This window comes from Bos javanicus, chromosome 22 (assembly GCF_032452875.1).
Source record: "Bos javanicus breed banteng chromosome 22, ARS-OSU_banteng_1.0, whole genome shotgun sequence".
In the NCBI taxonomy this organism is placed as follows: Eukaryota; Metazoa; Chordata; class Mammalia; order Artiodactyla; family Bovidae; genus Bos; species Bos javanicus.
The window spans coordinates 34,981,402-35,002,951 of NC_083889.1; the positions used below are offsets into that span (position 1 = coordinate 34,981,402).

Sequence of the window (21,550 nt, forward strand, 5' to 3'; positions counted from 1 at the left end):
AAAATTCCTGAATGACCCCCTTCAAGGAGTAACTTTAAAATTGAGGAGGTGGCAATGGAGGAAAATGGGACCCACAATGCCCAAATCAGCTGTTGCTCCGTGCTTAGTAGACCACTGCTTTTTTGTAAGCAGTGACAGAGACTCCCTTAGAAACTTGCCCTTGTTGTTATTCAGGTCTTTGTGATTTTAAGTTGTGGCTACAGCTGAATTCTCCCCTGAGCTTTCCAAGCCCACACTCTCCCTTCAGTCACAAGCAGGTTGCTAGTATATGGGCAAACTTCCATACATGGTATGGGGAGCAGACATGACTTCATGCTCTGCTGTAGACAAGGGGAACTGCCAAGGCTCAGGCGCCCGGTGCCTGCAAGTGTTCCTGGGTTTTGGAATCCTTCTCTCTGGCTGCGTGGTAACCAGACCACAGGGGCTGCTTTAGACTTGTGAGCACATCCTTACCTTGCCAGTTCTCAGGTCCAACCTTCCTACCCTCCAAGAAAGCATCTCACAGGTGCACCCACAAGCATTTGGAAAAACATTTGACAATAAATGTCCATTTTATAATACCAATTGTGGAACAAACGTGAAAGGTAATTTTAGGTCAGCCTCTCAAGGGGTTCAATGAGTTCAGTTTGTTTCTGCTGCATGTGTTGTTTCATTAGAGGTGGGGCAAGGCAGGTCTGATAGCTTTGTTTAAGGAAGTACTCCATGGGTATTCTGCATTAAATTACTATTTTGTGTTCTTTGGTCATGAAAACTTTCAGAAACCTCGCCATAGAGGACTACACCAATTCAGGGTCCTTTAAATTCTGTCTTTCTGCTTATTAATATAATTTTACTGAAAGGCATTGTAACAAAGAGGTATATTTCTTCTTATCCATATGGATGGTGTATGTTTAGTATGGGTCACAAATGAAACATAAAAGCTGGTTAAGGTCTTGGTAGAATAGATCTGGTACAGCCTTTTTCTGATAGTGTTCCTTGGGAATCATATTTGGATTAATTTACACACGTATTTGTGCTTTGCTTCGGGCATTACTATTGAGATCTTGCAGAGAGAGAGGGAAGGAGAAAGAGAGAAACAGGGAGGAGGGAATGGAGGAAGGAAGGAAAACAGGAGGCACCAGTAGTTGATAGCATAGTGAATCAGTAGAAGTTGGAGGAGGATAAAGAGGGGAAGGAGGGAACAAAAAGAAAGGAAGCCAGCAACCACGTGACTACCAAGCCCAAACCCAGTTTTGGTTAAAGAAAAGAAGTTTTCTTGACTGAGGAAAATTTTAACATCTCAATTAAAGAAGCCCCTTAGAATGTATCAAAAATGAAGCAATGCTTAAAAATTTTTTTTCTTTCTGAGGAACATCTTCCTTTCTTTTTGGTAACACAGAAGTCAGATTTCAGTTGCTGGAGCAAATGTTTTTCAACAGACATGACTCACTTAATTTTCCTGACAAAGTGTGCAGTTATGTTAGAAACTTGCATACTTTTGGGAAGGGACATGAGACACTAGCAAACCACAACGCCGATAGGAGCAGCTGTATCTTGATGTGTTAATCTTGTAACTTTTTCACTCTGTGTGAGTGTGTGTGTGCGCGCGCGCGCTCGCGCGCGCCCCCCTGAGCGGAGTGCCTGCCTTACTCTTTGCGCAGTCGTTAACACTTGGCTACTACGCTCGGACCAGTAGGAGCCAAAGTTAGTAACTTTGTAAGAATTATTATTTCTCTTTTTATTCTGTCTCTTAGGAGTTCTTGATGTATAGCTTCTTGAAAACTGGTTTTAAAAGGCTGTGATTTAAACAAACAAAGCAACCCCTTTATATCGAAGGCTGGAGTGTTTCCAGGATAACCCTTCAGCTCACCAGGGCAGAGGGTGGGGATGGAGGTGGGACTGCGTACACCTTTCAGATTCGGTTTCTGCACGCATTACACTTTCATTTTGGTAATCAAGGACATATTGCTAAATTTAAGGGGTCAGGAACAAGTCAGGAGCTGAAAAGAGCTCCCGGTTGTGAGAGAGGAAGACGGTCACCCCTAATAAAATAACTAAAGATGCCCCCAGCAGTAGATTAGTGAAGTTTTAAATCTGCATACATCTGGAAAATGGGTGTAAACGTTAAGTCGCCGGCCCTGTTTGCAGACTGGAAGGAGGGAAAAAAACTTTGAGGCCAGAACTCTCCAAAGCGGGGGCATTGCCTTCTTTACCGAAGTTTTCTCCTCCCGTACACCCAGAGGGCATACTTTTATTCCCTCTCCCCATTGCGCATCCCCCTCCTCCATCAGTCAGTAAGTCTCCTTTAAGAGCCAGAGGCCGACTCTCCCTTTCTCCTCCCAGTCCCCCGCCCTTCACACCTTGGGTGGGAAAAGAGACTGGGGTGGGGTGGCTGGAGAGGCGGGAGGGGCGGGATCATGGTGAACGCTCCAATGGGCGCCCAAATTGGCCGCCGTGGACCCCGGCAGCCAATGAACAGCAGGCGGGGGCGGGGCGGGGCGCTGTTGCAAAGCATCCAACGTGGGCCGGCAGGAGGCCGCGGGCGGCTGAGCCCAGGGGGTGTGTGAGGGCGAGCGGCCGGGGGCGGGGCTTCGGGACCGGCCCGGGCTGGGCCGCGGGGAAGCGAGCGGCGAGAGGCTGATTGTTCGGCCGCGAGGTCTGCGGGGTTCTAGCTAAGCGGAGCAGCGTGCGGAGTCCGGAACTGCGCGGGCGCGCTCTGCCTGAGGCGCTGGGACAGCTAGGCGCACCGGGCCCTTGGAGCACTGCGGGGGTGGCCGCGTCTTCCAGCCCGGAGTCTGCAGCTGGACGCTTGGAGCCGCGAGGAATATGCCTACGGGCGCAGAGCTTCTGCTGTGAGCCGGAGCTCCTTGCTCGCAGCGGCGGCGGCACTTGGTGTGCGCGGGGACTCCGAAGCCCGGCCAGGAGCGTGGCGGGGGAACGAGGAGCGTCAGCCAAGCACCGTTTGCTGGGCTCCGTGGGGTTCGCAGCGAGCACGGACGGGTCGGCCCGGATGGGCGCGGGGTTCGCGGCCCCCTCCGGGCTCTGCAGAGTAGCCCAGGCACCAGGGGCCCCCTGAGCGCCAGAGTCGCTACCGCAAAGAGAACTTGTGCTGGCAGCTATGCCCCGGCACTGAGCCTAGTGCGGAGCGGAGCTCCCGCAGGCCCGCCCGTGCCGGCGGTCGCCCCGGACTTCGCAGCCCTAGCACAGGGAGTTCGCTGCGCGCTCCAGACAAGATGGCGCGGCCGGTCCGCGGAGCGCTCGGGGCCCCGCGCCGCTCGCCTTGTCTTCTCCTCTGGCTGCTGCTGCTGCTTCAGCTGGAGCCCGCATCGGCCACAGCCGGCCCGCGGGCGCCCTGCGCCGCCGCCTGCACTTGCGCTGGGGACTATCTGGACTGCGGCGGTCGCGGGTTGGCGGCGCTGCCAGGGGACCTGCCCGCCTGGACGCGGAGTCTGTAAGTGCCGCCCTTTACGCTCTCCTCGCGCCCCGGGGGGCTGTCACTTGCGGACGGGACGGCTAGGGTGCTTCTCCGAAAAGGGGCTACGCATTGAGTTGCGTGTGTGTCAGGTTTGAATGAGCTGCAAAACTGTTAGTGTGGGATTGTAGTGGTGACATGGTCCTTGGGGATCTGGAGGAGCCTGTGCGTGCGAAGAAGTCTGGATGGGAAAAGTGTGAGCCTCTTTGAGTGTGTGGAGGTGCACGAGCTTGGGTCTTTGGGGTCTTAAGGCGGGAAGTGTACCTCGTGGAGGGAAGGATGAGATCGAACGTGGGTCTTTGGGGTCTTAAGGTGAGCGAATGTGGGTTTTGAGGTTCTGGAGAAGAAAAAGTGTCGTGGGGGTCTGGAGGTGAGTGAGCGTGGCTGGTGAGGGCCATCTGGGAGTTGGTGAGTGGGTGGGAGTGTGGAGGTAAGAGTGTGTGAGTGAAGAGTCAGGAGGTAAGGGTGTATGTGTGGGTGGAGAGCGGGAAACATCTGGAGGGGAGAGTGTGAGGAAGTTTGGGGGTCCGCGAGTGTTTTGTTTTCCCTCTCCTGTAATCCGCCTCTCTTGTCTGAGATCCTCGGCCTTCCAGTGGGTAATGAATGAAGGTGACTTTTGGCTCCAGTCTTCCATTTACATCATTTATTAGTGAGAGTGTGCGTGGCCGCCTCCTCATCCACCAGACTGGTGGCCTGACTTGGCTCTGGCCCCCCGCAGAAGTCTGGAGGACTCCCCGAGTTGAGTTAGGGGACTCTGAGAGTTCCTGGAGATCTGGGACTGCTGGAAGTTGGTCCTTTCCCCCCTGGTTGGCATCTTAGGGAACTGTATTCCAGATCCTTCCTGTCTGCTCCCTAGGGAACTCCTAGGGCTTGCCGATCCAGTGCATCTTGGGGCCCACCCTGTAGCATTTCTCCTCTATAAATGGTGCAAATCAGTCTTGGAGTAGTGCTACTTCGGGAGAGGGTGCGAGACTCGGGTGCCAGACTCTGATTTCAGCAGAGTGTGTTAACCCGCAAGAGGCTCCTCTCTGTGCTGTCAGGATTTTGACCTATTGGGACTTGGTGGGCCACTTCTCAGGAAAACACAAATACGGAGTTGTGTAAACATGGCAGAATGTCATAACCTTTTAAAATTTCTAACAAATCTGCTTCATGAGTCAAAATCCTGCCCAGTTATCAAAATTAGCATCTCTGCAGAACTGTTAGTACCTTCCAGAAGAGGCCTAGCTTGAATAGTGTGCTTTTGAGTTGAATAATTGGACATCTTTCCTAGAACATACAAGAGTCACAGTAGTAACCTCAGGCATGACATTCACTCTTCAAAAAGAGAAACAAAACTGGTGACACCAGTTTTAACCAACACCTGTGGCTTGATGTAAGAACATGTGGTCTGAGACTCAGGCTGCCATAAGGGGAAAGAAGTTAATTCCTTTCCAATGTGAAGATCCTGTGTCTCTTAGAGTGGGGCACAGATCTCTTAATGTTCCACACTGCTTAGCGACCCATCCTGTGCAGGTGTGAAACTCGACCCTTATGCACAGCTTTTCTCTTCAGTGTTCTGCTGCTGCGTTGGAATTCCCTGACTTAGGAAAAACCAGTGGTCAGGTGGTGGGGTTTAAACACAGGTGGTGGCCATGTAAATTAATGGGAGGTAGACCCCAGAGTTGCCATTCGGTATATTGTATATAGCTGGGGCAGTCTGGGGTATTGTGGGTTTTCCTTTACATACTCTTAAGTAGTTTCTTTTTTTTTTTTTAATTTTAATTTTTTAATTTTTAATCAGAGTAGCTGCTTAAGTGTCCACCTGTTGGAATAGTGACTCTCAATGTCAGTGTCGGTGGTGTCATGAGCAAGGCACTAAGTTCAGAAGTGGTGGGTTCCTGGCAAGGACAGGGTGTCCTCTTGTTTCCACTTTCCTATGGCCACAAGATCCTCTTTGCCTTGCCCTTTAATTTTTGGAGCAAAACTACTGATTGTTTGGGGGGCTTTTGTTGCCTAAAGAGTGACATTTCATCAGTCATAAATAACTTTAAAATTTCAGCCTTTTCTCTTTTCCCAACACCTTTAATGATCAGTGAATACAAAACTGGGTATTTTGAACTTCGGGAGACTTGATTATACTGATTATGGTGTTAACTGATTAGATTTTAAGTGAGTAGTATGGCCTCTGGTTAGTATGTGGCAATACAGTATTCAGTACAGAAATGTGTGTCCTTTGAAAAAATGTTTGTGAAGTTTGTTTGTTTTTCTTCTGATTAAAGAACAATTAGGTAAATATTTTCCCCCTCCTCCCCCAGACTTCACATTTCTCCATTTAAGTCCTTAGTCTAATTCTGAATTTTCCATCAGGATATTTATGTTTTATATTCCTGGCTATGATTCAGTAAGACTTGAGGGGAGAAAGTCTCTGTCTATATATATAATAAAATACGTTATAGCTTCACCAACTTTACACCCTCTGAGTCCATTGTGTCTAGAAAGTGCGTTGAGCTAGTTTATAACCCCATGAACTAGATTTACTGCAGCTAGTTCAATTTCAGGCTGTGGGTTTGAGATAGAAGGGGACCTGTGGCTTTATGGAACTTTTTTTTTTTTTTTTGCTTTTGTAAACAGTGCATCTAATTTTGGAGTTGCTGTTAAGCCTCGCATAAGGAAAGTAAAACTCCTTAATAGTGGATGTAAATGCAGTTGGAATAACAGAACTGGAAAAGGGCTGGGAGAAGGGAAAATATGTTCGTTCCTGGGGCCTGAGGATTACTTATTCAACACAATAACTTATAGTTGTAGTAGTCGAGCCATAACTGAGTCTGCCATCCCATTACGTAGGTGAGAACGGCCTAGTCCAACCAGCACATTCATAAATAGCTCCCAGCTCTGCCAAGCTTTCTTCAAACTTCCCAGAACCTTAGAAGACTTTGAACTTCTTAGAACTCAGATGTTTTCTTTCTTTGAAATTGCCTTGGGGAGTATGGCTTCAGAAGCTGTTTAAGATGCATTAAACACAATTTACCTTCGACTCTTGTCTGTGGCATAAAGTTGAGCAGAGCTTTGTTTTTTCACAGGGTCTGGCAGCTCAATGATGAGCTAATGGGACTGTGATAGGAAGGCAGGCAGGCCCTGGAGGAGGAACCACTGATTCTCTGCTTGGAGGGAAGATGACAAGGCGTTTGAATGCAAGGACGTTCCCTAAAGGTCACCGAGTGTGGTCATTCTGAGTCACATTAAGACAAATGTATTGATTTGGTTCTCTTTGTGTTTTGTCTCCCTACCTATTTGCAGTACCAAACCCAGGGGACTCAGTCGAACTTCTTTGTCAGTTTGGGCACCTAAGTGGTATTTAGGATTATATTAGAAAACAAAACGCAAGCCCCATGGTGGTTCCCATTGTTGTTGGGGAGCAAAGAGAGCCTTTGTCTTTCAAATTTTACAGCTGTGCTGGAAGGCCCAGGTGTGCAGGGTGTTATGAATTAAGGGTTTGGAAAATAGTTTCCATCCTGTTTATGCAAATTAGATCTAAAGTGCGTATAACCAAATTGTTCCAGAACCAAAGCTAAGATTCACGCGTGTGCGTGCGTGTGCATGTGTGTGTGTGTGTGTGTTAAGAGGTAGATAATGGTCTGGATTGCCCTGAGGTCTTCCTTTCTGCCCATTTTCCTCTTTCTGTCTCTACCACTTAAAAGAATTCAGCAGACCATGAACGTCCAATTCGTGGGGATGGACAGAGGTTTGTTCTGAAGAGGAAGCCTGTCCAACACAGGGTTATGGCAGAGAGAAAATCTGAGAAGTGCAAGTGCTTTTAAAGTTTGGGGGAACTTTAGCCTGAGCTCAGAGTCCTTTTCAAGTGTCAGAAGCCTGGCTTCACCTCCTCTACATGATGGAGCACCTATCTGATATGTTGTTGTTGTTTAGCCACGAAGTAGTGTTCAACTCTTTTTCCATCCCCATGGACTGTAGCCCGCCAGGCTCCTCTGTTCATAGAATTTTCCCAGCAAGAATACTGGTATGGGTTGCTATGTCTTTCTCCAGGGAATCTTCCAACCCAGAGATCGAACTCTCATCTCCTGCTTGGCAGGCAGATTCTTTACCAATGAGCCACCTGGGAACCCTTCATCCCTTACGTTATCTGACACTTTTTTTTGAATAAGGGCAAGTCAGGGGAATGAAATTGGGTGCCTTTTTTAGGCACAGGATTTAAGTCCCTTTGATACAAAATTATGGTCATAAAATCTAAGTTTTCAGGACTGAAATTAGGAAGTGCCCAGAGACCCCAAAGCCCAAGGTGTCTCTTGCCTGTAGTGTATGTCAGGGCTGTTCCTGCCCCCCTTTAAAAAAGGACAGTTATAAAAAGAAGCATGCTCATCTCTTTTCATATTTACATCAGGTCACCTTTGGACTTTTGGACTTTTGAATGTATTGTGGGCAGTACTTCTTCATCTCCAGAAGGATGACGATTCTGTGCAGAGTAATCAGATCTGGGTCCCAGTGGATGTCCAGCTCCACGGGACTTCCAGCCCTGCCCCAGAGGCTGTAAGTCTCTCTCACTTTCTATTAATGCCTAGGCCTGAATTCCCCAACGCAGCCTTCTCTGAGCACGTTGGGATGACCTCTGGCTGACCTTACACTCCCTCAGACACCATGCTCACAATGCAAGGGCCTCTCCCCCGTTCTGCAGAGGTGTCTCCCTGGTGCAAAGCCTTTTCAGCATCTTCTCTTCAGGGAGGACAGGAATGCAAGAGAGCCGCTAGGGTTTTGTGCAACTTAACAATACTCCCAGCCTGGCTCTCTGCACCTGCTGCAGCCCAGAGGTCTGTTATCTGGGGAAGGAGGTGGTTTAAAATAGCCACTGGTTATTTCAAAAGTGACATCCACCAGAGGGAAATCCGCTGAAGGGATTCATTGAACTGAAAGTTGCTATAAGCAGTCAAGGATGTTGGTTGTACCAGTATCTCTGGTTTAAAACTCAGAGGGATTCCTCTGACTTAGCCCATAGGTTTAAAGACCAAGTTTCATGAGCAAGCCTGATTTTCAATGACTTGTGAATGAGCTTGGTGATATTTACTCATTGGGGACCTTTCTCCTTCTCAGCAACTGCAATTTGAAACCCTGGGGGTCTTTTAGAGTAGAACTCTGGGCTCTGTTAATATTCAGAGCTGTTTACAATGGATGCAGTTTCAAAGGCTGGAGGCATTGTCTTGAGACAGGAGGAGGAGGGGTAGGAGGAAAATTCCCAGGCAGGGAAGGGGAAATACATCTAAAAATCCCCAATGTTTCCTGGGAAATTGAGGGACCGTTAGTGGTGGTGGTGAACGACTTAGGCATGGCATTGAGCCTATGGTCCATTCCATCTACGCCCTGGCTTCAGTTCATAGTGTGTGTCAGTAATGTGGTTGTCTTCTGCGTTTGTTTCATGTTAAAGCATGGGAATCTGTCAAAAACTCAGATCTGTTCGTATTTCCCCAGAGAAATAGGACTTCGGAGACCAGAGGTAAAAATTTGCACAATAGTTAACCCTCTTGGAGTTATTTTTTTCTATATAACTGTGGGGTTTAAAATGGCAGTCCAGACTTACCTATTAATTGGCCAATTATATGAGTAGACTGAGAAATTTTCTATTGAAGAACCTGATACAGGACCACTGTTGCCATGAAGCAAAATGAGTAGTTAAATAAGGATTATAGAAAAAATGTAACTTGTGGTTTGTCTATGGTCTGATTGAAAGTTGCTAATTTGTATCCTGGTTTATAGGGTTTTGGGGGGGTATGCTTATGAATTTTTCTTATCCAAAGGCTTTATGCTTTATACATTTGCCTACTAATATGTTTTATATAATTTAGTACTTTACGTGTGATTTCAATATACTTTATGCATAATCTTCTAAAACACAAGCTATAGACCCAGTCTACTTATAAAAGTCACTCTGTTTTTTAAAAAGCTGCTTCCCTGTTCCCCTGGATTTCGTGCTTTTGGTGTCCTGCCTTCAGCTCTTCTCTTTGTCTTGTAGCTGGGCATGTGATGCCCGATTGTTCCTCAGGTCTTGGTTGGGTTAGTGATGGAGGAAAGAGCGGATGAAAAAAAAAAAGCTTCCTTTATTCTTCTCTGGTAATGATTTGGATGCCTCTTCCCGGCTGATGGCACCCAGTACTCACCATTCACTCCAGAGTAGTGATGATGAGATTGGAAATTATTTCTAGGGTCCATTCCTGGCTCCGCCACCCTACAGCTGTGTGTGTGATTTGTGGTGAAACTCTTCCCTTTGTTTCTAAAAGAAGCAATCATAGTATTCTACCTTAAGGTGCTATGAAGACAGAGTTAGGCGATACGTGTATTCAGCCTAATCCAGTGTGGGTCAGTCACCTTGCTGATGATTCAGAGCACAGGTCGGAGGCTAAGACCCCCCATTAACAGGTTTTGTATCCCCTTGTGGCATGGCTGGTCTCTCCAAGTCAGAGTTCCTGGTGACAGAGGCTTCCTGGGAAGAGTGCTTTTCTGACATGAAGATCTCATTTGTTGGGAGCAGGTGGCAGGGCTCAGACCCCAAGTGGCCTTCTGCCATAAAGTTTCTGGTGATATGGATACAGTGAAGCTTTGTGTACCCTAGGGAAGCTCAGACAAATTCAAGCGGGACTCTGTGAACAGTTGCAAAAAATTATACAAATTATGCAATTAGCAAAAAATGATTGAGGTAGTTTATAAATGTATTCCAGTTGTGCAAATACATCTGTCTATTGAGCATTACCCTCTTGGGAGGTGGGGTATGGGAAGGAGGCTGAGAAGTGAGAGGCCCTTAAACTAATAATTTTATCCTATTATTTCTCAGGGTTTCACTGAAACTGAGCCCTACTGAGAAGCTCGGTCAATTGCCTGGAAACATGCAGGTGCAGTCTTCCAAACAAGGGTTAGGTTACGAACTCTGGGGCTGGCTGAATCCTCTGCTGTGCCCACTTCTCTTTGGAAATGTTTGAGGGAGGAGGTAGAGTGAAGGGAGATGATTGTGGGGTGATTTGCACAGGGCTGGAGATCTCGGACATTTTTTGTTTGTTTGGTTTGTCTGCCATTGTGTAGTGACTTTGTAGGGGACATGGTCATTGAGCAAAGGGTCATCCATGGAATCTGGCAAGGATGCCACCTGAAAAGCCGTTTGCTTTTCTTGCCCCTGAACCTGTACCTGCCTCCCTTCCCCCGTGAAAGACCGTGATTCACAGCCTTGCCCACATGAACGGCTACGATTGTTTGCGTCTTTATTACTATTTAATCTAGAATAACCGGTAAAGCCTATTGTGTGAACAACCAATCCGTTCATCTCCATAAGTCCTAATACATCTTGGTTTCCTTATGAACCAGGATGCAGGTTCCAATCACTGCTCATTCAGTTTATTTTGGCAAAAGGTGGCCTTCAGAGAGTTTAAAGAAAGCATGGCCTGTCTTCTTTTGAAGCACTTTGCATTGATTATTCTTTAAACTTTTATGGTGCCCAAGTCTCTAATCTTTTATGATCTGTGGGCACTTTTTTTTTCTTGAGGTCTCTTATTATTGGGAAGAAAATGAATGAGAGGAGTGAGGTTCTGTCCTGCAACAGAATTACCTAAATGTTGAGAAACAAGATAGTGGAGAGTTAATTTTTTTTTTTTTTAGCTGATTAAAAACAAATCACACAACTTCATCTTCTAAGACTGTATTATACAGTGTTTAGGAGGTGTCCCCCCACCTCCACCCCCACCTCCTCTTCCTGTCCTTTGCTCCTACCACCCGTTTATAATTTGCTGTTCCAGTAATTTCACACTTATCTTGGTCAGGGCGTACATTGCACTGATAAAATTCTTCCTCACTGGATTACCTACTTGATGATGGCCTGTTAGATATACAGTGAGAAGAATCAAGCACTTTAGAACTAAGGAATGGATAATCTCACTTTATTTCCAAATTTTGTAGTCACTGTGCTCTTCATTGGTACCCCCAACTTTAGCACTTCAAGCTGGGTGAAAAGGCATTGATGCCCCCTCCGTCTGCTGCTGGTAACCGCTAGTTTGTTCTCGATGTATGTGAGTCTGCTTCTTTTTCTTTATGTTCACGACTTTGTTGCATTTTTTTAGATTCCACATATAAGTGATAGCATATAATGCTTGTCTTTTCGTCTGACTTATTTCACTTAGCCTCATGCCGTCCACGTCCATCCGTGTTGCTTCAGATGGCGGATTTCATTTTTTGTGACTGAATAGTATTCCATCACTTCATGGGAAATAGAGGGGGAAACAGTGTCAGACTTTATTTTTTGGGGCTCCAAAATCACTGCAGATGGTGACTGCAGCCATGAAATTAAAAGACGCTTACTCCTTGGAAGGAAAGTTATGACCAACCTAGATAGCATATTCAAAAGCAGAGACATTACTTTGCCAAAAAGTTTCATCTAGTCAAGGCTATGGTTTTTCCAGTGGTCATGTATGGAGAGTTGGACTGTGAAGAAGGCTGAGTGCCGAAGAATTGATGCTTTTGAACTGTGGTGTTGGAGAAGACTCTTGAGAGTCCCTTGGGCTGCAAGGAGATCCAACCAGTCCATTCTGAAGGAGATCAGCCCCCGGATTTCTTTGGAAGGAATGATACTGAAGCTGAAACTCCAGTACTTTGGCCACCTCATGCGAAGAGTTGACTCATTGGAAAAGACTCTGATGCTGGGAGGGATTGGGGGCAGGAGGAGAAGGGGATGACAGAGGATGAGGTGGCTGGATGGCATCGCTGACTCGATGGACGTGAGTCTGAGTGAACTCCGGGAGTTGGTGATGGACAGGGAGGCCTGGCGTGCTGCAATTCATGGGGTCGCAAAGAGTCGGACATGACTGAGCGACTGAACTGAACTGAGTATTCCGTTTTACATATATATGTGGATGTCACATCACATCTTCTTTATCTGGTCGTCTGTTGATAAGCACTAAAGTTCTTTTATGTATTGGCAGTTGTAAATAATGCTAGTATGAACACTGAGGTGCTTGTATCGTTTTTAATTAGTCTTTTTGTTTGTTTTTTGGATTTATACCCAGGAGTGGGATTGCTGGGTCATATGGTAGATCTACTTTTAGTTTTGCTTTTTAAAATAATTTATTTATTTATGACTATGCTGGGTCTCGTTGCTACACAGGCTTTACTCTAGTTGTGATGAGTGGGTCTGCACTCTAGTTGGGGTGCGAGGGCTTCTCATCGTGGTGGCTTCCCGTCGTGGAACAGGACCGCCCTTGGGCTTTAGTAGTTGCAGTAGTCGTGGCTCCTGAACCCAGAGCACAGGTTCGGTAGTTGTGTCGGATGGCCTTAGTCACTCCGCAGCATGTGGGATCTTCACAGGTCAGGGATTGAACCCATGTGTCCTGCATTGGCAAATGGATTCTTTACCACTGAACTGCCAGGGAAACCCAATTTTTATTTTTTGAGAAACCTCTATACTGTTTTCGTAGTGACTCTATCAATTTACATTCCCACCAACAGTGCACCAGGGTTCCCTCTTCTCCACACCCTCCCCAGCATTTGTTACTTGTGTTATTATTTATAATGGCCTCTTTTATTTAATCTGTGCCTTAATAGACTTGTCCCCATGGTTTTGTTTTTTTTGGGGGGGGTGGGGGGAAGCAAATCCAAGCATATCACTTCATCTGAAAATATAGATAGGTTTTAAAAAATTAAGATACATTTATTTTTGAGATATAATTTACATATATTATTCTCTATAATGTGATTTAAAGAAGTGTTAACTGTAACAGCCTTTTGGGGCGGGGAGAGGAATCATTTGTTTTAAGTCTGTTTTTCCAAAGGGAGTTTTTGGTAAACTGTACCTTTAAAGAATGTTTATTGAGCACATAGTGTGTGCTCTCTCAATTTGTGTGCACTCAGAACACAGTTTGGTCTCTTTCTTGTGAGAGGTACTTAGTTCCTTTGTCCCATTGTCCTTTGCCTGAAATGTGGTGATTCGGAGGAACTCTCATCTCTCCCCATGTAGCTGTTAATTGGGAAGTTTCTTCTATGCTGTTAATTGTTGATGAGAATTCTTTTGTGAAAGAGCATAATTCCAAATGGATCATTTAAAAAGTGATATTTCAGGTAGTGTTGGTTAATAGAGGGGTAATTAGCTATTGGTTGTAGTTAAGTCGTGAGTCTGAATCAAGTTAACTATTGTTTACTTTGTAAGCATGACCCTCCAGCTGTGGCTACTTGAGGCTGCTTTAAATAGAGTGAGAGGCACCCTGGAAGAAAATCCCCCCTAAGCAAAGAACTATGTTCCTGGAACCCTCTGTGCTTGATTTAAACTTCACACAGATTTGAAAATGCTTTTCTTCAAGTAGCTGCAGAATGGTTTGGTTTGGTTTTGTCGAAGTGCATAGTTTAATTTCTCTGCAGCCTGTTACTTTGTTGGTTAGGAGAGACTTTTAGAATGGATTTCATGCTGGTTGCAGCCTAATTAGCAGTCCGAATGGGAGTACAAACCAATCCACTTGATCAAAGTCTGTGGAATAATTTCCATATTCTGTTTGTGAAAATCTAATTCTGTATGGATCCTGTGGTGTTCGTTGGTTTTAAAAGCTGTCCTACATGGTCCGGTTAAATTCTTGCATGTATTAAGTTTAATAAAATTTATATGGTATTTGATTAGATACCATCTTACAGGGCATTCTGTGTTTAGGGAAGTGGAAGCACACACCGAAGGGGTTAAGAAAGATCTACAGGCTGGGAGGGCACTTAAAACTGAGAAATTCTGACTGTGAGTTTAATTTCTATTTTATAAATTAGGAGAACTTTCTGCTGTGCAGGACCTTGGTCCAGTACTATGCATCTTGCCTACACTGTAGTTTTCATTTTATTTTTAATTAAATATTTTTTCCTTGATTTCCTCCCTACACCTGGGCTGTTGTGAGTTTCTGGCACACAAGCTCCCAGGGCTTGCAAAACTTCTAAACAGCCAGAAGAGCTTGTTGCTTCCAGGAAGTTGGTTGTTGATCCATCCAGCAAAGTGATGGATGCAGAAGCTCCAGCTCAAATGGAATGGAGTTTCCTTTCGTCTTTGGAGGAGAAGAGATCCAGAAAGCGAACTGAAATGTTTTGTAACTCTTAAAGTCTGCCCCATCCCAAATTCCTCTGAATGTTTTCTCAGATTTGGTGTCTGTGTGGGACTCTTGGCCACAGTGGTTTGGCTTCATCGATGGTTGTGTTTTATCCAAGAGAAAAATCTCCTATGGAGATTTTTGGATCCTTTCACGAGTTCATTTGAAACAGAACTGTGAATTGATTAAATTATATTGAATTTCAGACTATCCTAAAATAAAGACTGGCTGACCTTAAATATTATTTGGGGAGGTGGGAGGGGAGGGGGCAGTGTAGGGAACTACATTGTATGTGAAATCTCAAAACTCACTGCATCTTTCTGGGCAAAAAGGAGCTAACATTTTCATTAAGCATCTTGAAGGGGTTCTGGACCAAAGAGGGGTAAAAACTATTGACCTAAAAGGGAAAAAAGTAACAGTTGTCTTAAAGCTGTGAAGGCAGGAGTGTGGACGGTTGAGAAAATGCCTGGACATCTGGAAAGTTTGGGGCTTTATCCCAGTTCTGCCCCTGCTTGGCAGTGTGACCTTGATCTGATCAGTTCATTTCTTTTCTGTAAAGCGATGTATGGTTTCTAAGGCTGCTCATCTTCAAGTATAGGAGTCTATCTGAATTGAAACAAAGAAGTAATAAAACTTACACTACTTAATGAAGGGTAAGAATCAGTCAGTTTACTCTGTGTGTCTAGGATACTCACTTCAGTCACCTTCCATGTTTGGTGCTTCTGAGTGGTATCCTCGTTTGGATGCCCCCGGGGAAGTAAAGGGAAACAGGGTGTGCGTGTGGGACTCTCACAAGGGCACCTCCTGTGATCCTTTAGGAGTTACTGAAGGGGGGCATGTACTCCACCATATTTCTTCATTTGATCATTGCCTCTTTTTCCCACTAACCCAAAGAAAACCACAGAAGCTGGTGCAGACCTACATTAAATCTTTGATTTAGCCTTTTAAGATCTCATCACAAAAGGCAAATAAATCAAGGGCCTGTTTTTCCAGTCACTTGTCTCCCCTGCTTTTCTTAGGGCCACTGCAGGCAGCATCCCTCTCAAGCTGGCCGTCGGTGAATGACCAGATGAGCCACCTGTAGCAGATTCACTAGTAATCACTCGAGGAAGGGCAGCGACAACCCACCTCGTCTGTCCTCTCAGCTGGCTTGCCATTGACAACATGCGGGGAACATTGCGAGTATCAGAGGAGCTGTTAACCCTTTTACCAAGGAGCTCTTTTGAGGGTGTCTTTCAAGGTGGAAACTCAACAGCATATTATGTCACCCTATCAGATCAAGGTCATACTATGTCCATACTAAGTCCAGGGGCCTGATTTTTGCAGTTTTGAGGTCTCTCTCTTTCTGGTCAAGCAATTTACCCATCTGCATTGGGTCTTCATTGGTTCTCACTTGGTCAAACACTGGTTTTGAAAATCGTGATCTTTGTCGTAATGGAACTCCTTAAAAGACTTCATTTGTTACACCAAGTCTGGGAGCTTTTCTCCTCTGTGTCCTGAATATCCACCTTTCTATCATGTGGAATTCATTTGTGCCTTCAGTGGAAAGTCTTGGACTTTTTTTTCCCTTCCACTCATTCTTTGTCATACACAGTTTCATAAGGTGGAAGCTTTCGATTTTTTTTCTTTCTTTCTTTCTCTTTTTTCTTGTAGAGCTAATTCTGGGAATCTGGAGCCCTGTTTGAGCTACAGCTAAAATGCGATGAAGTTGGAGGCACAATTAGTGGTTTGGAATTTCTTGAGAGGAAGGTTGACAAGAGTTAGGGACTACTTTAGGACTAAAGGAAATAGTCCAAAGAACTAGGCTTTCCTTTTTTTTTTTTTTCCAACATCCTCCCTTTCTGGCCTACACGTGGCCTCTGCCCGTGTGCGTTCTGAGATAGTCCAAATAGTCCTCCCGCCCTTGCACGAGCTTTTGTCAGCATTAGGCACACTCTCTGTTATTCGCTTGACCTTGTTCTGGTGGATTTATTGTTTATATCTTGTCCTTCCCCGGAGGAATCTTGGAGTCTCTCTGCTTAGGTAAGTTCACACATCCTTGTCAGGTCTCTCTTCTCCCCACTTAAGGCAGTAGGGATTGTTCAGTTTCACATGCCCAGGAATCTCTGGATCAGTATTTGTTTATTGCTCTACAGCTCTCGTTCTTAAGGCTCGGTGCACTTTTTTCTGGGCAGAAAGGATCCCATGTGTTCATTGTGTCTGAAAAGGGTTCTGAAGTTCACCCTCCAGGTGTGATTACTCCTAATTGACCTTTGTGGAGGACTTCACAGAAGTGTGTTTGGAGTTCAGGTTTAAAGAGTAAAAGGCCATTTTCTTTGTGCTGAAGCTCTGCTTTCCCATTAGGAGCCCAGCTGATGGGTAAAGGGATAAGTTCAGGAGCCTTCTTCAGTTGTGGTACTTCCAACAGTGTGGGCCTTCAAGGAGAAGTCATAGCTTGTGGTTTGTCTGATTTTATGTGGCGAAGAGCCCTTTTGGGAGGGACTGTTAGGGCTAAAACAGAAATTATGGATGGGCTTCCCTTCCTTTCCCCTTTATCCTTATTTTCTGCTCTCTGCTTGAGAACCACTTCAAAGAATCAGATGTGTTGATGCCAGACGCCATGCAGTTATTGTTAAAAGAATTTGGAAATATAATTGAAAACAAACTTTGTCAAGCAGAGCAGATCTAGGCGAGTTCTTAACTTTGGGGGAGAAGGGAATTCCAAGTTTTTGCTCTATTTGGAGCTGATGTCTCCAAACACTTGTTCTGCGAGATGAATCATCTGTGAATTCTACATCTGGGAGTTATATATTGGGAAATGGCATTCTTTTTCAATGTAGAAGAAACACAAAGGCTTAAAGTTACAGTGTAGTTGGAAAATTCTAGTCAGAGTTTAAAAAAATAAAATGAGCATTGAGGTGAAATTGGCAGAGTAATTGGACATGAGATTTTGATTCCTGAAATAGACATGTCCATATATGGAAAGCAACATGACCGCCACACTTATTTATTGGACCCCCTCCCTTTATTTTGAGACAGAAGACGTTTAAAAAAACTTTTGTAAACATCAACTAATCAGAATCATTAATAGTTATGGCAAATGTGACCTTAGAGTCCAAATTTATTTTAGCATCTGTCTTGAACTTTTCAAGTAAGCTCAAGCCATAAAACCCAGGAAAAGGCCAGAACAGTACACCGTTGTAGAGTCTGCTGGGGAAGATAATGCTGTGTCCCTGTCGTCTACAAAGCGCCCTTCAGGTTACCTGTGTGGTGAGGGGTGTCGGTGGCGGTGAAGCAGCCAGCCATGCTTTTAGGTAGCACAGTGGTAACAGTGGCAGCTCGCGTGCCTGCTTTCCTGGGTGACCTTGGGCAATCTACTTAGCTTCTGAATGACTCCCTTTCTTCTTCATGTTAAATGAGGATAATCATAGAGCCCACCTCACTAAAGTTATGGTGAGGGAGGGCAAAATTGAAGTCATTTATAAGTGTTAGAAGAGAGGCCCCAATACATAGCAGTGATCGTTTGCATTTTTGCTTGAGGACGCATGAACACAAACTCATTTAGCTGTCACCTTAACTCTGTGAAATATCTTACATCTTTGCTATGCATGAGGCCCAGGGTGGTTGAATAACTCTGTGAATTTGCCAGAATTAGAACCCAAACCTGACTACATAACTGTATTTAGAAAGACTTCAGTAAGATTGGTGTCATCTGCTTTCGTGTGTTTGTCTGGCATCCCCTTCAAGTCTGTGAATTCCTGGAGGCCCGTGATCGGTCCTTCACCTCCTTGGTGGCCTGAAGCACCTAACACGGTTCTAGATGTATGGCTGGTGCCCCATAAATGGTGTCTGGAACGTGATCTGGAAGGGCACGTGTCTTCGTCGGCAGGCTGGTGTGTCAGCATCCATTTCTGGTGTGCCCCTCTGGTGCAGGGGGTGGCAGCCTGCACATATGTCTTGCCATCTGTTGTTTATTGTTTCTGCGAGGTTGTGGTTTGTGTTCCTGTTCCATGTTTCTTTGGTTTCTGGAGCAACTGCGAATATTATATGCCCGGGGATCAAAAAAAGTAAACTATTTATAAACAGTAAAGTATCCTTGGGTTTGGAAAGTGTTTTTCTCAAATGCGTGTGTATTTGGTGGCTTATTATAATCCCACTGATGTATCGGCAGACAATTTACAGATTGAGGCACATTTAAAAGATGGGCAAGTCACAGGCCCGCCTTGTGTAACTGGCTTACAAAGAGCCTTGGTGATAAAGCCCTGGTGTTAACGCTGACCTGAGTGGTGTATTTTTAACTCAAGAACGTATAAACAGTTAGGCCAGCCGATGGAGTGTGTACTCCGCCTGCGATCCTTGGCGTGCCTTGGGTGTGCAGCCCTGTGAGCTGTCCCGGGAGACTGCTGTGGCCATCAGTGAACCACTGCCCGCTTCCCTACTGCCTTCATTTTGTAAAAAGATTATATCGGAGAGATGGAAAGAAGGTGGAGTTCATCAGTTATTTGGTGGATCAGTTTTATGCTCAGTTTTCTTCTATACTTTCTTTGTGTTATGCTGACTTTACAGAAAGTAAAGAACTTTTTACTCTCCTCTCTTCCACACCCCCCCCACCCCCACCCCAAGCCATGGGGGTCTTGGCAGAGTTACGCGTTAGAACATAGGATTCCCACTGCCTAACGCTCTGGGCATCCACCTGCCTCTCCAGCTTCATCTTTCCTTCCCACCTGGTTCTGTGCATCCCAGCCACCAGGTGGGATTTTTTACAGGCTCTTTTAATACTCCATATGTCACATGTCCCTTACACCTGTCCCTCTGCCTGAGGGAGGCGTTCTTCTCTCTCTGCCTTGCAGACTCCTGCTCATTTCCCTTAAGTGTCTTCTCTTGGAGACCTTTGCTGACCTTCCCTCTGGGTTACAGTCCTGCCTCGGGGACCCTGCAGTACTTCAGACAGAAGTTGTACATCCTGATTGGAAGTTCTGCACCCTCACTCCCCCATTAAACTGTCAGCTCTGTGGAGCAGGGACTGGCCCTGGTTCTGATCCACGTGGTGCCCCAGAACCCCTTCCCAAGCCTGGCATCAGTAAACGCTCAGGACAGATCCTGATACAGCTGCTGTCAGTCCTCTTTCTGTTCGTCCTGTAAGTCCTGCAGAAACACCTTTCCCAGACAGTGGGGATCATTGAGTCCTCCCAGGGGCTCAGCTGTCTGTTGTTTCCATACCTTGTCTATTTGATAGTTTTCTCCACCCTCCACCAAATATTTGTGTTGAAGAACTTAAAAGAATGGACGGAAGAAGAAAGAAATGGCACCCAAATGGAGATATGACAGATGGGCAGCCCCCCACGCCCCAAGAAGGTTTGGCTGCTCTTTGGTCCCTCCCTCTGTTGTGGGAGGGTGGCTGTGAAATCCTGTAACCAAGCGTTGTTTCCTTTTGTAGTTTAAGCACCACCCAGGACCTGCCTCCCTTTGGGGTCTCTGGTCTCCGTCCTGCGTGTTGTGTTTGCGCTAGGAGCCCACGGTGCCATTCCCACCTGGCGCCGAGGTCTCCCCTCTGCTCTGGAGCCCAGTTTTGCAGAGTTGACACAGCAGGGGAAGGTCGCCTCTCACCTAGACCAGGGCTGTCTAGACACCCTTCCCCTTGTGGTTTTTCTGCTCAGTTTATGCTGAGCCCTGGCCAGGCAGCTGCTTTGGGTTGCCTGGCCCTTCTTCATTTCTTTAAGACCTCTTCTTTGACAGAAGGGATGATCAGGCCAAGGTCATGTTTTGTTTTGTTTTTTTCTCCCTCTTTGTTGGCACTGGGAAAGGCTGTTCTCCTTGACCAGATGAGTTGTAAAGACACCGAGGGCAGGTTACTGTGTCCTCTGGTTCAGGCCAGAGAAGAGACTTAGTCTGTGGCTGGAGACATTTTGGGCAGATGGATTTCTAAGTCTGGCCCTGTTGAGCGTGCACCCCTGGCATGGGCAGTCCCCTGGACACGTTAATGAGAGGCAGTGGGAAAGCTGTCTTCTTCCTGGTAAACTCTGCCTCAAATGTTTATTTTAGTGGTTTAGAGGCCCTGGGCTGTGATTCAGAGGAAAGGTCCTTTTGTACCTGGTAAGCTGAGGAAGGTTACTTCATGTGAAAGGGGTTCTGTGCCATTAACCTGATATCCCAATTACATGCATTTATTTTATTTAATTTATCGATTATCCACACCATGAGACTTGTGGGATCTTAATTTAACCTCAACCAGAGATTGAACCTGCGCCCTTGGTAATGAAAGCTCGGTGTCCTAACCACTGGACCACCAGGGAATTCCCCGTGCATTTTTTTAGTTACTTTTGATTCTCTGGTGACACATGGTAGGCATTGTATTGAATAAAGAGGAAACTGCACAAGAAAGAATAGTTAATCTTACTCTCCAGTGGTAAATATTACCACCTTGGTATATAAATTTATATACACCACCTTGGTGTGTAAATTTCCAATAATGTCTGTGGTTGAATACTATTACAAGTTTAATATATATATATTTTAAAAACAAAATTATGGTTACTATTCAGTTGTAATTCTGCTTTTATAAAGAATTTTTTAATTGAGGAAAAATTGACCTGTGACATTATATTAGTTTCAGGTGTATGTACAATAGAACATGTGCGTTAAGACTCAGAATCATGAATATTTTCCCCAACTTTAAACATTTAAATAACTATGATTTAAGTCATAATTAAAACTTCCCTGATACTGAGTATTTAGATTATTCTTTAGCATCCTTCTATGTTTATACATTTGTTTCCTTAGGATGACTTAAATCTAAATTGCTCTGGATATGCAAATTCTTAAGACTTGACACTGCTGCTTCTAAGAGGCTGTGGATTTATGATTTACATGTGAAACTGTGCCCATTTTCCCCTCACAAACTTGAGATTGCTTTCTTTCTCCATCCACACACCAGTTTAATACATGGAAATAGCACTGGATTACTTTAATCTGCATCTCTTCAGATGGTAAGGCCAAAGATCTTCGCCAGTGTTACCCATGGACTCTTCCTTTTTTAAGTTTC

The 21,550-nt window shown here is 45.3% G+C and overlaps 1 protein-coding gene across 1 annotated transcript in view; it reads left to right on the forward strand.

The window, feature by feature from the left end:
* The first annotated feature begins 2,525 nt into the window (after positions 1 to 2,525).
* Positions 2,526 to 21,550, forward strand: part of LRIG1 (leucine rich repeats and immunoglobulin like domains 1) — a 115,030-nt gene continuing 96,005 nt past the window's right edge. Inside the window, exon 1 of the mRNA XM_061396443.1 lies at positions 2,526 to 3,430. Coding sequence (XP_061252427.1) covers positions 3,213 to 3,430 — 218 coding nt within the window. The 5' untranslated portion in view covers positions 2,526 to 3,212. The remainder of the gene's footprint in view (positions 3,431 to 21,550) is intronic.